This window comes from Schistocerca nitens, chromosome 4 (assembly GCF_023898315.1).
Source record: "Schistocerca nitens isolate TAMUIC-IGC-003100 chromosome 4, iqSchNite1.1, whole genome shotgun sequence".
Lineage (NCBI taxonomy): Eukaryota > Metazoa > Arthropoda > Insecta > Orthoptera > Acrididae > Schistocerca > Schistocerca nitens.
This window is the reverse complement of record NC_064617.1, coordinates 913,542,491-913,558,609: the sequence shown is the minus strand read 5'-3', so window position 1 is coordinate 913,558,609 and position 16,119 is coordinate 913,542,491. Positions and strand designations below refer to the sequence as shown.

The following is a 16,119-nucleotide window of genomic DNA, read 5'->3' as shown; positions in this document are numbered from 1 at the left end:
ACGATATTAAGACACATCCCATCAAGAACATTAAAAATCAAAGATAAATGCCTGCGAATAAGCTCAGCGCTCTTAGACTCGCAGCATTACTAGTATCCTGAGAATTACCAGTGTTAATAGCACGCTGGAACGCAGCGGACGCATTTCTGCGAGAACCGAAATGCAGAGAACAGAGTTGATGTGTTACAGAGAGATTCTTTGTAGAATCAAGGCATTGTTGTAAACCGCCATGGCGAAAATTTTGATCTCAGGAAGGTTTAGGTCATTAATATTAACGAATCACTGTTAGATTTATTCGAATTATTGTTGGGAAAGTATTGTTTGAAGAATAAAAACTGATTTATATGCAAAAAGGAACGTGTTGATGATTACTTTCATCTGAACCTTTATTCCTTTCTACGAAGCACTGCGATGTCCTATAGATCGTCCGGATTAATGTAAATTGGATTAGTAGCATGCACCTGCAGACATGGTCAGTTTTATTTTGAAGAATACTATTGTTATTTTCTGAATGTATTAGTGAACTCTACTTGAGGACCTACCATCTAGTTTTAACTACGCTGTCATACCAATCGACGGATTCCGGCAGATTCATAGCGAGAGATTAATGACTTTAACGAGGTTTCAGCATGAGCCGAAAAGTTGCAGTTCCATTGAGGATCACCACTGTATTATTCAAGGTATAGCAGTCAATTGTACCCGTTCAGGATACTAAACTCAAGAAGAAATAAATTACTATGGCAACTACAAGCATCCTGAATGTTCCAAGACTTCTTACGTCACTGAATACAGTTGAGTCCTTCTGCAGAAAACTTCAAGTATGATTCTATATCTGGCACTTAGTACTTTCCGTGAGATTATTGTCGATCAGTAGGAAGTTATTTCAAGCTAGCGTCAATTTCTTTACTTTCTTTTCTTTTGAGAGGATGGTTTAGGTGATATAACTAATGAAGGATACCGGCTGAAGTGGAAAGAAACAAAATTAAGGACACAACTTGACCAGAAGAAGGGGTCTGTTGGAATGACACATCCTGAGGCATCAAAGAATAGTCAGATTGCTGAGAGAGGGAGGTGTAGGAGAAAATCCTAGATGCGACCAAGGCTTCACTACAGCTAGAATGTTGAAATGAATGTAAGTTGTCTGTGCAGCGGTTCTAGACGCTTCAGTCCGGAACCGCGCTGCTGCTGTGGCCGCAGGTTCGAATCCTGCGTCGGGCATGGATGTGTGTGATGTCCTTAGGTTAGTTAGGTTTAAGTAGTTCTAAGTTCTAGAGGACTGATGACATCAGATGTTAAGTCCCATAGTGCTCAGAGCCATTTTTTTGTCTGTGCATAGGCTTCGACTGCCGTAGTTTGTTAGTAAATAGTTTTTCTGGGTCATGATTGAAACTGACTGTCAGTGAATAAAACCGATATTTCGGCCAGAGTCGCAGTCGAACTTCCTCCGAGTCTGCTCGTGGTTATAGCTTGCCACAGTTACACAGAGTCGAGGAGTTTTGCACTGGATAGAACTGCATCATATCAGTCTCGAAGCTGAAGGCAGTAATAGTAATGACGCAACGAAATGTGAGATAACGTGTTTATCGCAGATTCTCCTCGTTGGCCAGAGATAAGTTGTTTAGGAAGCTGACCTGGGTGTGCCGCCTTTATCTCAGTGTGCTTCTGACGCGTCACAGCCCGCGACGCGTGCTCAGTGGCTTAAATACGGCGTCGTAGCGACGCGGCTGCAGTTTCACCACACACCGGCTTCTGACAGCTCCGGAGGTAGTTCGGGTCCTGAGGAGTGCAGCCTACTAGCTACCTGTGGTAGAAGCTGCTTTCCTTCTGTCTTTTCGTTGGGGCAAACACCGAGGAACCTTGACGTTACAGGTCAGCAGTTTCTTTTATTGTCCTTCACGCTCTATTTCAGTATGTTACTTGTGTCGCCTGTGCTGCCGTTTTTATTCTGTTTACACCTTATTTTTATTAGTCTTCTGACTGGTTTGATGGAGCTTGCCATTATTTTCTCTCCTTGGCAACCCTCCAGGTTTCTCCTCGCCGGCCGAAGTGGCCGTGAGGTTAAAGGCGCTGCAGTCTGGAACAGCAAGACCGCTACGGTCGCAGGTTCAAATCCTGCCTCGGGCATGGATGTTTGTGATGTCCTTAGGTTAGTTAGGTTTAACTAGTTCTAAGTTCTAGGGGACTAATGACCTCAGCAGTTGAGTCCCATAGTGCTCAGAGCCATTTGAACCATTTGAGGTTTCTCCTCAATTATTTGTTACATTAATTTCTGGCATTTCCTACATTCTTTTTCCATCTTCGGGTAACTCTAATAGTGTGGTAGCTATTCCCGAACGTCTCAAAACATATCCTATCATCCTCTCCCTTCTCAAAGTTAGTATTTTCCACACATATTCCGTTCCTCGTCAACTCCCCATTTTTCATCGTATTTTTCAGCACCCTTCTGCAATATCTCACCTCAAACGCTTCATCTACATCTGTATCTACATACACACTCCACAAGCCACCGTACTGTGCTTGGCGGAGGGTACCCTTTACCCTATTTTCTCGTACCTTATCATCGTGGTCCTTACGCGAAATATATGTTGGTGGCTGCAGGATCGCTCTGGAGGCAGCTTAAAATGCCTGTGCTCTATATATTTTTTCAGTAGGGTTCCTCGAAAAGAACGTTGCCTTCGTTCCAGCGATTCCCATCTGAGATCCGAAAGCATCTCTGTAACACTTGCGTGTTGTTCTAACCCACCGGCGTGTTATTCGGACCTAACGGTAAAAAATCTTGCAGCCCGCCTCTGAATTGCTTCGGACTGGAGTTGATTCCAAACTCTCAAGCAGTACTCAAGAATAGGTCGCACAAGCATCTTACATGCGGTCTCCTTCACAGATGAACTACACTTTCCTAAAACTCTCCCAATAAACCGTAATCGGCCACTCGCCTTCCGTATCACAATTCTCACATCCATCTTCTTCGTTTCAAGCACTATAGCTAAGATGCAAGATTGTTAAAATTTGCCGTATTATTGGCGGAGACCATCAGTGACTTACTATTTTTAGCGTCATAACAATAAGACCATCAGCCGTATTTACTGGCTCGTTTATATTCACCCGGTTTTAGTAATACGATACACCATCTTCGAGCCCGTCTATGACTCTGGATGATCACGCTGATATCGGAACTCATCAGCATACTTTTTGTAGAAAGTCCAGAAGACATCGCCGTCCGCAAAATTCCACATAACTTCTTTTCGTCAGTGGTGTGTATGGCGGCAGAACATCACCTCAACAATTGAGGCGCTGAGAACCCTAAGTGCCCAAGGAAAACCGTCACCGATTTTGAAATTGTAACATATATGCATGTATCTGACATTTGTTGAACTTATGGCGTACCAGCTTTGTCTATACATGAACATTCATGAAAATCTGTCTCACCGAATTCTCGGATATTCATTTGTATATGGGCACAGGGCTCTGCAGTGCTCCATTGTTATCTGGGATTTACAATATAGTTTAGTGTCCACATCGTGTACGATGTCCATACTTTACAATGTATCGTCAGTTTAATCTTTTCCTCAAGCCACAGAACGTCCTTCATGAAAATTATTGTAACGAAGACTGTGAACTCTTGATATAGGTCATAATTGCGTGTCTGGTCCATTTAGTGTCTCTTCTTTATGTTCTAATTCTAGCTTCACATTAGTTACAAGTTTTACAACTAGACTGTATACGGAAATTTTGTGAATTAACGTTGATAATAAATATATTCTTAAATATTAGTTACATTTTCATAACATAAAGGGGGTACTTTATTTTTACATAGGAATTATAGCATGTTAAGACTTGGCTAAAAAAAGTTCAGACCTATGACACTGGTGTTTGGTCTACAAGTCTGATTTTCATGGACAACTATTTTTGATAATTGTGCCTATTACGCTCTTTTAGAAGCATGAGGATGGTCTGCTGTTTCACTGGGAGTTAGAGTTTCAGTAAAATGACATACAGTTATTGTGGAAAATCATGATTTGCCAGACGTAATGAAAAGCTTTATGTGCGTTGCAGCATCATAGTAATGCGAATTCAGATTCAGGTTCCATGAGGTTTTCCTAAATCATCTGAAGCCCTCATCCTGAGCTAGTATTCCTTCACTGATGACTTCGACGTTGAGATGAAGTTCAACCGTAATTAATCTTCAGTCCCTCTTTCCGTCCCGCTTTACAAACGTTATTGGCTCTAACAGACCCAATGACGTAACCATTCAAGATCGCAGCAGATGCTCTCATACTGTGAAAGAACCTCATAAACAAGATGATAGAGGTTGCGGTTCCGTATTCCGCCAGACCGGTTGTTACACAAAACGCACTGGAAGCAATGGCGTTATTCAGGAATTAAATTATCGACTCCTTGGGCTCATAGTTGAAGAGAGATGGAAGATTCAGTTTGCTTTGTTTTTGAACTCTAATAACAGCCGTGTTTGCAGACTACACTATAGGAATTCAGATTTGCCTACTAAGCAAATAACTGTTGTTTATGGGTGACATAATCACCGTGTTATGTGATGTTCAGAAGTGTAATTTGCGAGAGCAGTTCCCTTTGCAGATGACAAGCAACAATTATACAATAATGTAAAGAGAGTGCATAACCAGTAGTGCATAAAATAAGAAGTGAGTAAAGGTACCCACTGACGGTGGTACAACAGTGCTGAAATCTCTTTGGACATTTGTAAACAACAGCTTTTCGCTTAATGGGCAGCCTGAATTCATATAAACGGATCAATCAGATCCGTCATTATTTTTGTTTACTGCGCACATCTAGTCATGGCAGATGTCTTCCAACTTCGTTAAAGAATGTTTTAACAGGATTTAGTACATTTTCAATAACGAAATCGGGCTCCCGAGACTGTAAGTGACGCTCCAGTTCTTATTTTAGTTCACAAATTAGCTATATTCACAATAGTTGCATATCTGGAATGCTGAAATGACATTGACTACCTTGAACAACTTTAGCGTGATGGAACTATATTAATAGACATGCATAATGTCTCAACTGATAAATCTGTGAAAAGAATACGATGGCAAAACATAGTTCTCTGAAGCTCAGGCACATATTTTTTCAAGGAGCGATCTGATTCTTCTGAGAAGAATACAGAGTTACTATAAATGATACATTCGTTTTCAAAGCTGTTTATTTTCCGGAGTATTACAATTACAAATACACTATGTGATCAAAAGTATCCGGACACCTGGCTGAAAATGACTTACAAGTTCGTGGCACCCTCCATCGGTAATGCTTGAATACAATATGGTGTTGGCCCACCATTAGCCTTGATGATCACTTCCACTCTCGCAGGGATACATTCAATCAAGTGCTGGAAGATTTCTTGGGGAATGGCAGCCCATTCTTCAAGGAATGCTGCACTGAGAAGAGGTATCGATGTCAGTCGGTGAAGCCAGCCACGATGTCGGCGTCCCAAAACATCCCAAAGGCGTTCTGTAGGGTTCAGATCAGGGCTCTGTGCAGGCCAGTCCATTACAGGGATGTTATTGGCGTGTAACCACACCGCGACAGGCCGTGTATTATGAACTGGTGCTCGACCCTGTTGAAAGATGCAGTCGCCATCCCCGAATTGCTCTTCCACAGTGGGAAGCAAGAATGTGTTTAAAACATCAATGTAGGCGTGTGCTGTGATAGCGCTACGCAAAACAACAAGGGGTGCAAGCCCCCTCCATGGAAATCACGACCACACAATAACACTATCGCCTCCGAATTTTACTGTTAGCACTACACACGCTGGCAGATGACTTTCACTGAGCATTCGCCATACCCACACCCTGCCATCGTACGCGTCACTCCACACAACGTTTTTCGACTGTTCAGTCGTAGGCATTTACCGGCGTGATGTGTGAGTTATGAGTACCCGCTCGACCACGAAATCCAAGTTTTCTCACCTCGCGCATAACTGTCATAGTACTTGCAGTGAATCCTGATGCAGTTTGGAATTTCTGAATGATGGTCTGGATAGAAGTCTGCCTGTTACACACGACGTCCTCTTCAACTGTCGGCGGTAACTGTCAGTCAACAGACGAGGCAGGCCTTTACACTTATGTCCTTTGTGTCCCTTCACGTTCCAACTTCACTATCACATCGGAAACAGTGGACCTAGAGATGTTTAGGAGTCTGGAAATCTCGCGTACAGACGTATAATACAAGTGGCACCTTATCACCTGACCACGTTCGAAGCCTGTGAGTTACGCACAGCGCCCCATTCTGTTCCCTCACGATATGTAATAACTTTTGAGGTCGCTGATATGGAGTACAATGCACCTAATATGAAAAACGTATGTTTTTGGAGGTGTCCCGATACTTTTTATCACATAGTGTATGACTGATGCATGAATACAACCGTAAACGTTCTGAGTCTGTATTGTGCCCACCATTTGGCGTTACGAAATAATACCATCAGAGAATGGCCTCAGAGCAAGAAAAAAGCTTTTGTGTGCTGAAAATGTGAGATGTTTAACTGTTGCAACACAGCAGTTTACATTCAAAAGGAATTACGGAAAAAACTCCATATAAACAGAACGGTTTGTGTTCGTATCGACAGTTTAGGGGCACCGTTTTCTCTATAAACATATGGGGCACGAAACATAATCGTGAAACTGTGGCCCATGAACGAGAATGGGCCGAAGGTTGATGTTTGCTGTGCAATGTCACAAACGCAGCTGTCTGAGCCGATTTTCAATCAGAAGACTAGGTCAGATACCTCTTATCTTGATATGCTGCAGATGTGGTTGTTTACACAACGACGGAGAACCACTTCGCTGGAGCACCAACGTTCGTTGCTACCTAAACGACGAATTTCCGCATCGCTGAATTGGAATGATGTGAATCTCTTCCCTTCACCCGACCTAATGCCTTGTGAGTTTTTCCTTTGCCGGTATATTAAGGACCGTGTTTAGGTTCCTCCACTGCCAAGGACACTCAAGGGTGCGTCAATGCTCTGCGATGATCATCGACAACTTGTTGCTACATGAGGTATGGACAAGTGTCGTGTGAGAAGAGGGGCACTCATAGAATATTTATGGAGTGCAAAATGCAGACACGGTGAGTTTACAGTTCTATTTATGCATCGATCATAACTGCACATGTAATAGTTGGGAAAATATGTAGCTATGAAAATGAATGAAGCTTTTATAATAGCCGGCCAGGGTGACCGAGCGGTTCTAGGCGCTACAGTCTGGAACCGCGCAACCACTACGGTCGCAGGTTCGAATCCTGCCTCGGGCATGGATGTGTGTGATGTCCTTAGGTTAGTTAGGTTTAAGAAGTTCTAAGTTCTAGGGGACTGATGACCTCAGAAGTTATGTCCCATAGTGCTCAGAGCCATTTGAACCATTTTTTTATAATAGCCCTGAATTTGTGCATCTAAACAACGCCAACTCTGGCACTGACATAAACATTTTTCACGGCACATTTTAAACACATCAGCAGTAACAAAGAGTTTCACACATTATCTGTAATTATTGTGAGATAGACCGATGCGGCGTATGCTTTTTTATCGCTCTTATCATTTTCGGCTTTCCGTTCCACTCCTGATAAAGACAGTGCTTGCAATTTTTAGATCGCTGTAGATAAGTAAAGCGTACTTGTCATATGAGGAACAACACGAAAAAAATATCGAGTGCCAGTTATTTTCTAACTTTTATTTGGATATCGTTTAACAGAACGATGTGTTTCCCTATTTCAGCAATGTATATCACGCATCTTCAATGGGTTCCTCGAAGTGCCTTTGAAATTATGGATAATTACTTATAGACACACGTGGCCAAACGTAGAAACATTCTCGCACTCACTCATAGACAGGGGTAGTAGCAGTGCGAGCTCTTTCGGACTCCGCAGCGAGGTCGCACAGTCCACTTGCGGCAATGGTCGGTGGCTGTCGTGTTTATATTCCACCCAGCCGAACTTCGCTGCCAACTGTACGCTTCGTATCCTCATGTAAAGTGTTTAGTGGTTATGCAAGCGTTCGCCCGAAAGTCCTACCTTTCTTTCAGTTTTCCTTACGGTCAGGGAAAATCCAAGACTGCTAGTACAGACAGTTGGTTGGTGGAGATGATCGATTTATGAGAGTGAGACATTTCATCTACAGTACGATTCCTTTTATTTTTTATTTTTTTATTTTTATTTTTTTATTTTTTTTTATTTTTTGTTTTTATTTTTCTAAATTCTGCTTTCTTTAAAGTTATTAGCGATGTAATTTGTCCAAGATCTTTTGACACACAGATAGTACAGATTCAGAAAGTATCGTTCTTGCGAAACACAACTACCGCTTTATTCACACGAAGTAATGAGTGCTGTGAACAAAGGAACTAAAATTGATTCAATATTTCTAGTTTTCCAGAAGGCTTTTGAATGGAGTATCATTTCACTTCTGTGACTTTATTCATGATTTCCCCCACTCATAGTAAGTGACGAAAAAACACCGAATTAGTAATGTCTCATGTTCGCCAAGGGAGTGTTATAGGACCTCTGCTTTTCCTAATCGATATAAACGATTTAGGAGATAATCTGAGCAGTCACCCAAGTGTGTTTATAGATGATACTGTTATTACTGCGTAGTAAAGTCATCAGAAAAACAAAACCAACTTCAAAAGGGCTCAGCCAAGATGTCTCTATGAAGCGAAAGGTTGTAAATGGCTCTGAATTATGAAAGGTGTGAAGTCATCAACATTAGCGCTAAAACAAATGCATTAAATTTCGGTTACACGATAAATCGCACAAATTTAAAGGCTGTAAACTAAACTAAATACCTGGGGATAACAATTACGAACAATTTAAATCGGAAAGATCACATTAATAATGTTGTGGGGAAGGCGAACCAAAGACTGCGGTTTATTGACAGAATGCTTAGAAGAGGCAACACGACTACTAAAGAGAATGCTTACACTACGCCTGTCCGTCCTCTTCTGCATTGTGTGCGATCCACTTCAGAGAAGGCTGACTGAGAGCATGGGAAAATTTCAGTGTAGGGCAGTTCGTTTTGTGTAGTCGCGAAATAGGGGAGAAAGTGTCACGGATCTGATAGGCGAGATGGAATAGCAATCATTAAAACATGACGTGTTTCGATGCGGCAAGACCTTTTCACGAAATGTAAGTCACCATCTTTCTCTACCGAATGCGAAAATATTTTTTTGCCGTCCACTTGGATGGAAAAAATGATCATCGCAATAAAATAAGAGAAATCAGAATTCGCACGAAAAGGTGTTCGTTTATCTTGTGCATTCTTTGAGAATGGAACGGTAGAGAAATAGTCTGGAGGTCGTTCAACGAACTCTCTGCCAAGCACTTAAGTGTGAATTACATACAACTCTTGTAGACAATGATGTAGATGTAGATAAAAATTTATATTTAAATTGGGCATATAAGATTCTCTCATAGTTTCTGATTTCTTTTTCAACACCAGAGCATGCTACGGAATAATCTGTAATCAAGGTATATCTACCTTTAGTGCCTCGGAAAGAGCTATAATGAAGAGAAAGTTCTTAAAAAATCTACGGCCCACGTTTACGATGAGCTGCTGCAACATGCACCTCACATAAAAGTCCCAAAGTTCCCGTCCGACTTGTGGAGCGGCGGGTAAAATTTATATAACTTTTAGTTGTTAGTTTATGTAGTTAGTGTTTGCAGTTCGCCGTCTTTCTCACGCGAGCCTGGCAACTATTTTTGTGGTCAGCCAGAAAGCGATGGAGAACATACTGACCGTGGTTCCCAGTCTGCACGTCCACATTCTTGTCCAACCAACTGAAACAGATGTTTCTATTCTCTTTCTGCTTAGCCGTACCAGGACTGTCATAATAAATGAAGGTATAAAGTTGCATTCCATACACATATTTACTACAGTATCTCAAGCACAACAATTTGAAAGTCAATGTGTTCAATTGACCGTAAATCTTTATATACTAAACAGCATTGTTATCAGTTCAGAGGTGACCTCTACGGTACATTCCCACCAAATTGTCTGACTACTAATACTCAAATAAATGTTCGAAATAAATACTCACCACAAAAGTGGAAGTAAGAGCCACCACTTGCCACGCCAATTTGAAGAATTCACGGACGGCACGCTAACAGATACTTTACTACAAATCTAAGCCATCCAGGATGATGTACGGACCTCGCGAGTTCGATATTAGCTGCACGTCTTTGACAGAGGAACTGTAACAGGTCAGGTGTATCGGGACGTCATTTTCTACCAGTATGTCCGCCTTTTCAGGAGTGCAGTGGGTCCCACCTTCCTCCTGGTGGATGATAATGCACGCCCCACCGAGCTGACATCGTGGAGAAGTACCTTGAAACAGAAGATATCAGGAGAATGGAGTGGCCTGCCTGTTCCCCAGACCTAAACTCCATCTGTAACGTCTCCCTTCCCTTCTATCGACAATGTTAGAAATATATGACCGTGTAAGCATGTGCCTAAGCAATTGGAATAAAATTTTGAAAAGGCTATCGTTCCAAAGATTCAATATAAAGTCGATAAATGAGGGGGAGGTTAACAACAAGATGCTTTCTAGTATGGTTCACGTACTGTGCCAACGAGATTGGGTACCACGTGAATCGGAACAGAGTAATAAGAGTTACTGAAATAATTATAGCTAAAAGAAACACTGTCGCCAGCCCAATTGGGCAAAATTTCTGTTCGGTGGGTGAATTAATGAATGAGCCGAACAGTCAGCGTCAAGAATTACTCGAACACGCGCGGCAACAGAGGGCTGCACGTTACCAAAAACAACTGAAACATTTACGTAATAAAGCGAGAAAGAAAATAGTTTGCTCTCGAAATATCATTAGCTAATAGAGTTGAAATTTTGAAAACACGCAAGATAACACTTAGATTAATGCTTACTTACTGTTGTAAGTGAAAATGGCGCTACCTCACAATAACTCTACTATTTCCATATGAATTTTGGAAAATGGCAAAAAATAATTAAAAGAAACTCTATTGACTTCTGAACAGGGAAGTAGAAATTGATAATTACTGTATCAAAAGGTAATTATTATACTTTAGCACGACTACAAGTCAAAATGTGAACCAGAGCGTTACTAACAATAAATTACAATAATCACTGATATTTTCACTCACTCATTAATTCTAGTTAGTGCTTTTGTTCATAGTGCCAGGAATCATTTTAATTTGATTAGTTGATTTACTATTTGCGACAAATAGATCACCTCAGATTAAAGTTCAAATTTAAAGTTAGTGAGACTGAAATTACTGAATGCTTTAAGTTCAAATCTTTAATCTAACTGAATCATTTAGTTCATAAGCAAAATTAACTGGCACTGCAATTTTTATTTTTCATAAACGGTACTCGGATTATTGTATGAATAGGACAGGACAGGAACCTACTTGGTGAATGATTTTAGGAAAATCACGGGTAAACAGTTTTGATTAAACTATGGTAATTACTCATTCGCAAAACATCACAAAGCTGAGTAACACCGTTACAAAACTAGTTGACAATAAGCTGTGACGCAGCAATCTTACTTAAGTCCATTCTCGCCGTCACGAAGTTACTGCCGACGTTACTGCTGCTGGCTCCTTTCCATGATAATTAGCGAGCACGGGAGTTATTGGCAATGATATTGGGTGGCGGGTTCTTGATGTTTCTGCAGCCAATATTTCCACCGCCCGCGCTCATCACTTGCCACGTGCTGCTAAACAATCACTCCTCCAGTACAGTGCACGCCATCCATGCGTCCGCACTTCACCTAGTCTCACACCAGAGTTCTCTCTCTCTGTAGCGCGGGCTGTGACGTAACATCCTCCCGCGTCCACAGACGCCGCTACTCCAACGATACTTATTCGTTGACAAAAACCTAACGTTTCCCTAATATTCCCTCAGCGATTACTCATCGATATTTACGTAATATACATAATTGATTATACTGTAAAACAAACAAATTAATTCATACATCGTGTACATATAAATTTACATAAAGATAAAAGCAAGTATATGTACAAGGGTCAAAGAGCACATCGGCATGAAAGTGTTACACATCGAGCACGTCTGGGATGCTCTCTGTCGACGTATAACTGCACGTCTTCAAACCCCTAGGACACTTCAGGAGCTCCGACAGCCACTGGTGCACGAATGGGAGGCTATACCCCAGCAGCTGCTCGACCACCTGATCCAGAGTACGCCAGCCCGTTGTGCGGCCTGTGTACGTGTGCATCGTGATCATATCCCATGCGCAGGAAACAGTGGCGTTTTGTACCACATGTGTTTCGGGACGGTTTTCTCAACGTATCACAAATACCGTGGACTTACAGATCTGTGTCCTGTGTGTTCCCTATGTGTTTATGCTATTAGCGCCAGTTCTGTGTAGTGCAACGTTGTGTGGCACCACATTCTGCAATTATCCTTAATTTATGAGCATGAATATAGTACAAATGGGTATGGTTTAGTTAGAAATGTGGTTTTCATTAAATTACTCGAAAACCATTAGAGATAGCTTAACGTGGTCTCTTGCTTATTATTGTTAGGTTGAACTGAAGCATCATACAAAATTTTACATTTCTAACATTTAGCCCTTCAATTTTTCTTAAAAATGTGGATTCTGACAATAATTTTTATTCTGTCCTCTTGAAACATGCACCATTGGTTTCTGGTATGCATTGGCACATTATGACCAAATTGTGGCTTTCTATCTTTATTATTTAGCGCCACTTATTTTTTCTTAAAACTATATTTTTATGAAAACTATTGATTTAATTACTTTAAGACTTGACATTTAAAACGTTATTACATTAAAGTATATGTTTACAAAGTGTGATACAGAAATTTTGCCTTTTAATTTTATACTTAATTGTGGTGCAGTACTTGTGCGCTACGCGCAGACGCATTAAGGTGACGTGGCGCTACTAGCAGTGAACTGGGGTATGTCCCGGCACACTCACCCGCCTCTGTTACGCTTCAGACTGATCGCTGACCAGGGAAAACGTGCTTAACGCGGTGCTTCCATCCTCCGCCCGCTCCGTCTGGTACGATGCAGTTACGGAAACGATCTCGAAAGAGCGGTAAAGATACAGGATCAATCACACGCCTGGCTCACTCTGCCACGTTAATCAGTCAATAGCACTTAGGCTTCCATCGTCGCATGGAACTGGACAAGGAAGGGACTGGTGCCATTAACCGCACGGCACCGAATATGATTGAAATAGCGTGCATTTTAGAGCAGAGTTTTCGACATATCACAGAAATGAAAAAATCTAAAAGGCAGAATGAAAATAATGAAAATATATTTAAAACACGATCTTAAGAAGCAGCACTGCACTTTCATTAAAATATGGAGTAACTGCTCTAGCGGAAACATATTTGGGTGACAGAAACATTAGATGTATGATATGCGTATAGGTTTAGAGGTCCGTTGGTTTGTAACTGTAGGGGTGAGGGTTGATTTTTGGGTGTATTGAGGGGAGACAGAAAAGGAGTAGGAGACTTACGTGTGAGGAAGACAGTCGAATGAAGAGGAGAGTGGTAGTGTAGGATGGAAATAGAAGGGGCAGGCTTGATGAAGTGTGAGAGAGGTAGGGAAATATGACACTCGGTAATATTGTATCTGTAATTGATAAGAGATAACGTAGACATTACAAACATTTATTAAATCAATAAAACGCGAGCATATTTATTTGCACTATACACAGGATGAATAATTATGTAATATATCTTTTACACATCTTTTATACACAGCACTTCACTGTTCCAGCACTTTTTCTGGTTTATTCAGTCGCTAGCGGTGCTGTTACCATGAGCAATCGCTGACTAGCTGTTAATATATTAGTAACATCGTATTACGTCCTTTTGTTCTCAATGCAAGCCTTCCGAGATCTTAGCGGAACTCGGTGTGCGGTGTCTTAAAATATGTACGGAGGTTTATATTTGAGGGATGTTGAGACGATAGAATGCGCCTGTACAGACTCGGCAGCGTACTTTTATTGGAAATTAGAGGGGCCACCATAGGATTCTTGGAATCGAGTTTAGCGTACAGAGTACAGAGGTGTGAGTGAGTCGTGATGGGAATTTGATGAAGTGATAGAAGATCTACGTAAGAGAAAAGAACGGTCGTGGAATGCGAGGTGGAATGCACGGCGTCCAAGTATTTCGAGGAACTGACAGAAGTTGGGTGGAACGAATACCCATGCAGCACTGGCATAGCAGAGGATTAAGGTTTCGTATGCGTGAAGAACAGTGGCGGGGTGCAATCCCCGGAAAAGTTTTCAGCACGGGAACGGGGTGTAGAACAAGGGTTTGCTTTTCACACAGCGTTTCCATACATCTATAAACATAATTAGATCCTCGTTTATATGTAGTTTACAAACACACACACTTACACTCCTTTACATTTGTCGTGAACCCCGAAGAATGTATAAAGCTTACCTAACACGGCGCCCGCGTCCAAGGACCCCTTCTAAATTTCTACTGGATGCTGACGCCGTTTCTTCTTTTGCTTTTTCCAGACTGCAAATGGCGCTGTTTCTGGACTCCTGGATCGGCGACTTGGTCGTCGTGTTGTCGGCGGCCGTGGTCGCTCTCTATTTGTGGTTCTCCAGTAGGTACAAGTACTGGAAGAACAAGGGAGTGCCGTACGTGGAACCCACTCTCCCGTTTGGAAACTTCACGAGAACCTTTCTCGGCAGGGAAGCTCTCGGCGTGACCATACAGAAAATATACAGTCGACTGCCAAGTAAGTTATTTTCTAAGAATTTTCATTATGCATTATTCAGTGGGATTATTATATCAGCTGTGTTAATTCTTGCATCTTTTGTACCTTATTTACTGCGAATGGAATGTCCCGCCCGGGATCGCGAGCTTTTCCTGGAGATGAGTCACTTATCTTTTGTATTCAGGACGTGTTCAGAAATCAATGTGCGTGCAGAGCATACTAAGAATCATAGGGCGTACTATATCGATAAGTTTATAGTACTCAAATAAAGAGACGTTTTTCTACGGTCTCGATCCGTGAGCTGAGTGAAACGTGTGTTGCTAGAGCCCAGTTACACGTTCCTTAAGCGCATTAGAGTCTACGGAGTTCCTGAGACTGCCTGCTGCAGTACCGACGGCAACTCTACATGCGTGCGTGATAGTGCGTACGATGACACACGAATTATGCCGAGAGAAGCCGAAGCATTCACACACACGTGTGCTTTCAAACGGCGAGAGCGTCTATAGCTGTGCATTCATAAGCTCGCACTGCGTGCTATCAAAATAATTTCGAAAAGAAAGCATGCGATTTCTTTTCATATTCGACTATCGATTATTTAAAAAGGCGATTACGACCACTAGCAAGAAACTCATTGACTTTATTAGCTGATAATATGTAATTTCTATAATGTAATACATAAGACATGTTTGTAGTAATAGCACTTCACTGCTGATTGCTTGGTGATTCCGTAGATAGCACACAATTCTTCCGAAATTGTATTTTAGTCTTCATGAATAAGTCCGTATTTCGAATGTTGAAATCAGTTAAATTTAGCTCGCCATATTTTGCTACCATGACTTGAGGATATATAACGATTGAAGATCCTAATAAGGTCATTGGTTTCATGGGAGACCTATTCCTTTAGCTAATTCCAAAATTATGTCACGTATCAACAAGAGAATTTCTGATACAACAACAGAATTCATTTAAATGATCGTTTCGAAAAGTAACGTTTATTCAACCAAAGCTACACACCGAAAGAATATGTTTTAAGCAATAAATTGTAACCTAAGTGCTTCACGTGAGTTAGTATTGATAAAATAGCAACCACAATGTTAAATTCTCCATTGTTGTTGTGGAATTCAGTCTGGTGTGATGCAGATCGCCATGCTATTCTGTCTTTTGCAAGCCTTTTCGTCTCCAAATAACTTGTGTAACTTATATCCTTCTGTATCTGCTTACTGTATTCATCTCTTACTCTTGCTCTACGATTTTTACCTCTCAAACGTCCCTCCATTGCTAAATTGGTGATCCCTTGATGTCTCAGAATGTGTCCTATCAACCGAGCCCTTCTGCTAGGCTGTGCCTCAAAAAATTTTTTTCTCCCCAATTCTATTCAGAATCTCCTCATTAGTTATGTGATCT

At 41.4% G+C, this 16,119-nt stretch overlaps 1 protein-coding gene across 5 annotated transcripts in view; it reads left to right on the top strand.

Annotated features, from left to right (window-relative positions):
• Positions 1-1,714: 1,714 nt before the first annotated feature.
• LOC126253494 (cytochrome P450 6k1-like) overlaps positions 1,715-16,119 on the top strand; it is a 482,739-nt gene continuing 468,334 nt past the window's right edge. For 3 of the 5 annotated variants that reach the window (XM_049954873.1, XM_049954876.1, XM_049954872.1), the window contains exons 1-2: positions 1,715-1,869; positions 14,510-14,736. In XM_049954873.1, coding sequence (XP_049810830.1) covers positions 14,517-14,736 — 220 coding nt within the window. In that variant the 5' untranslated portion in view covers positions 1,715-1,869; positions 14,510-14,516. The remainder of the gene's footprint in view (positions 1,870-14,509; positions 14,737-16,119) is intronic. The other 2 variants (XM_049954875.1, XM_049954871.1) reach the window with 2 other exon arrangements.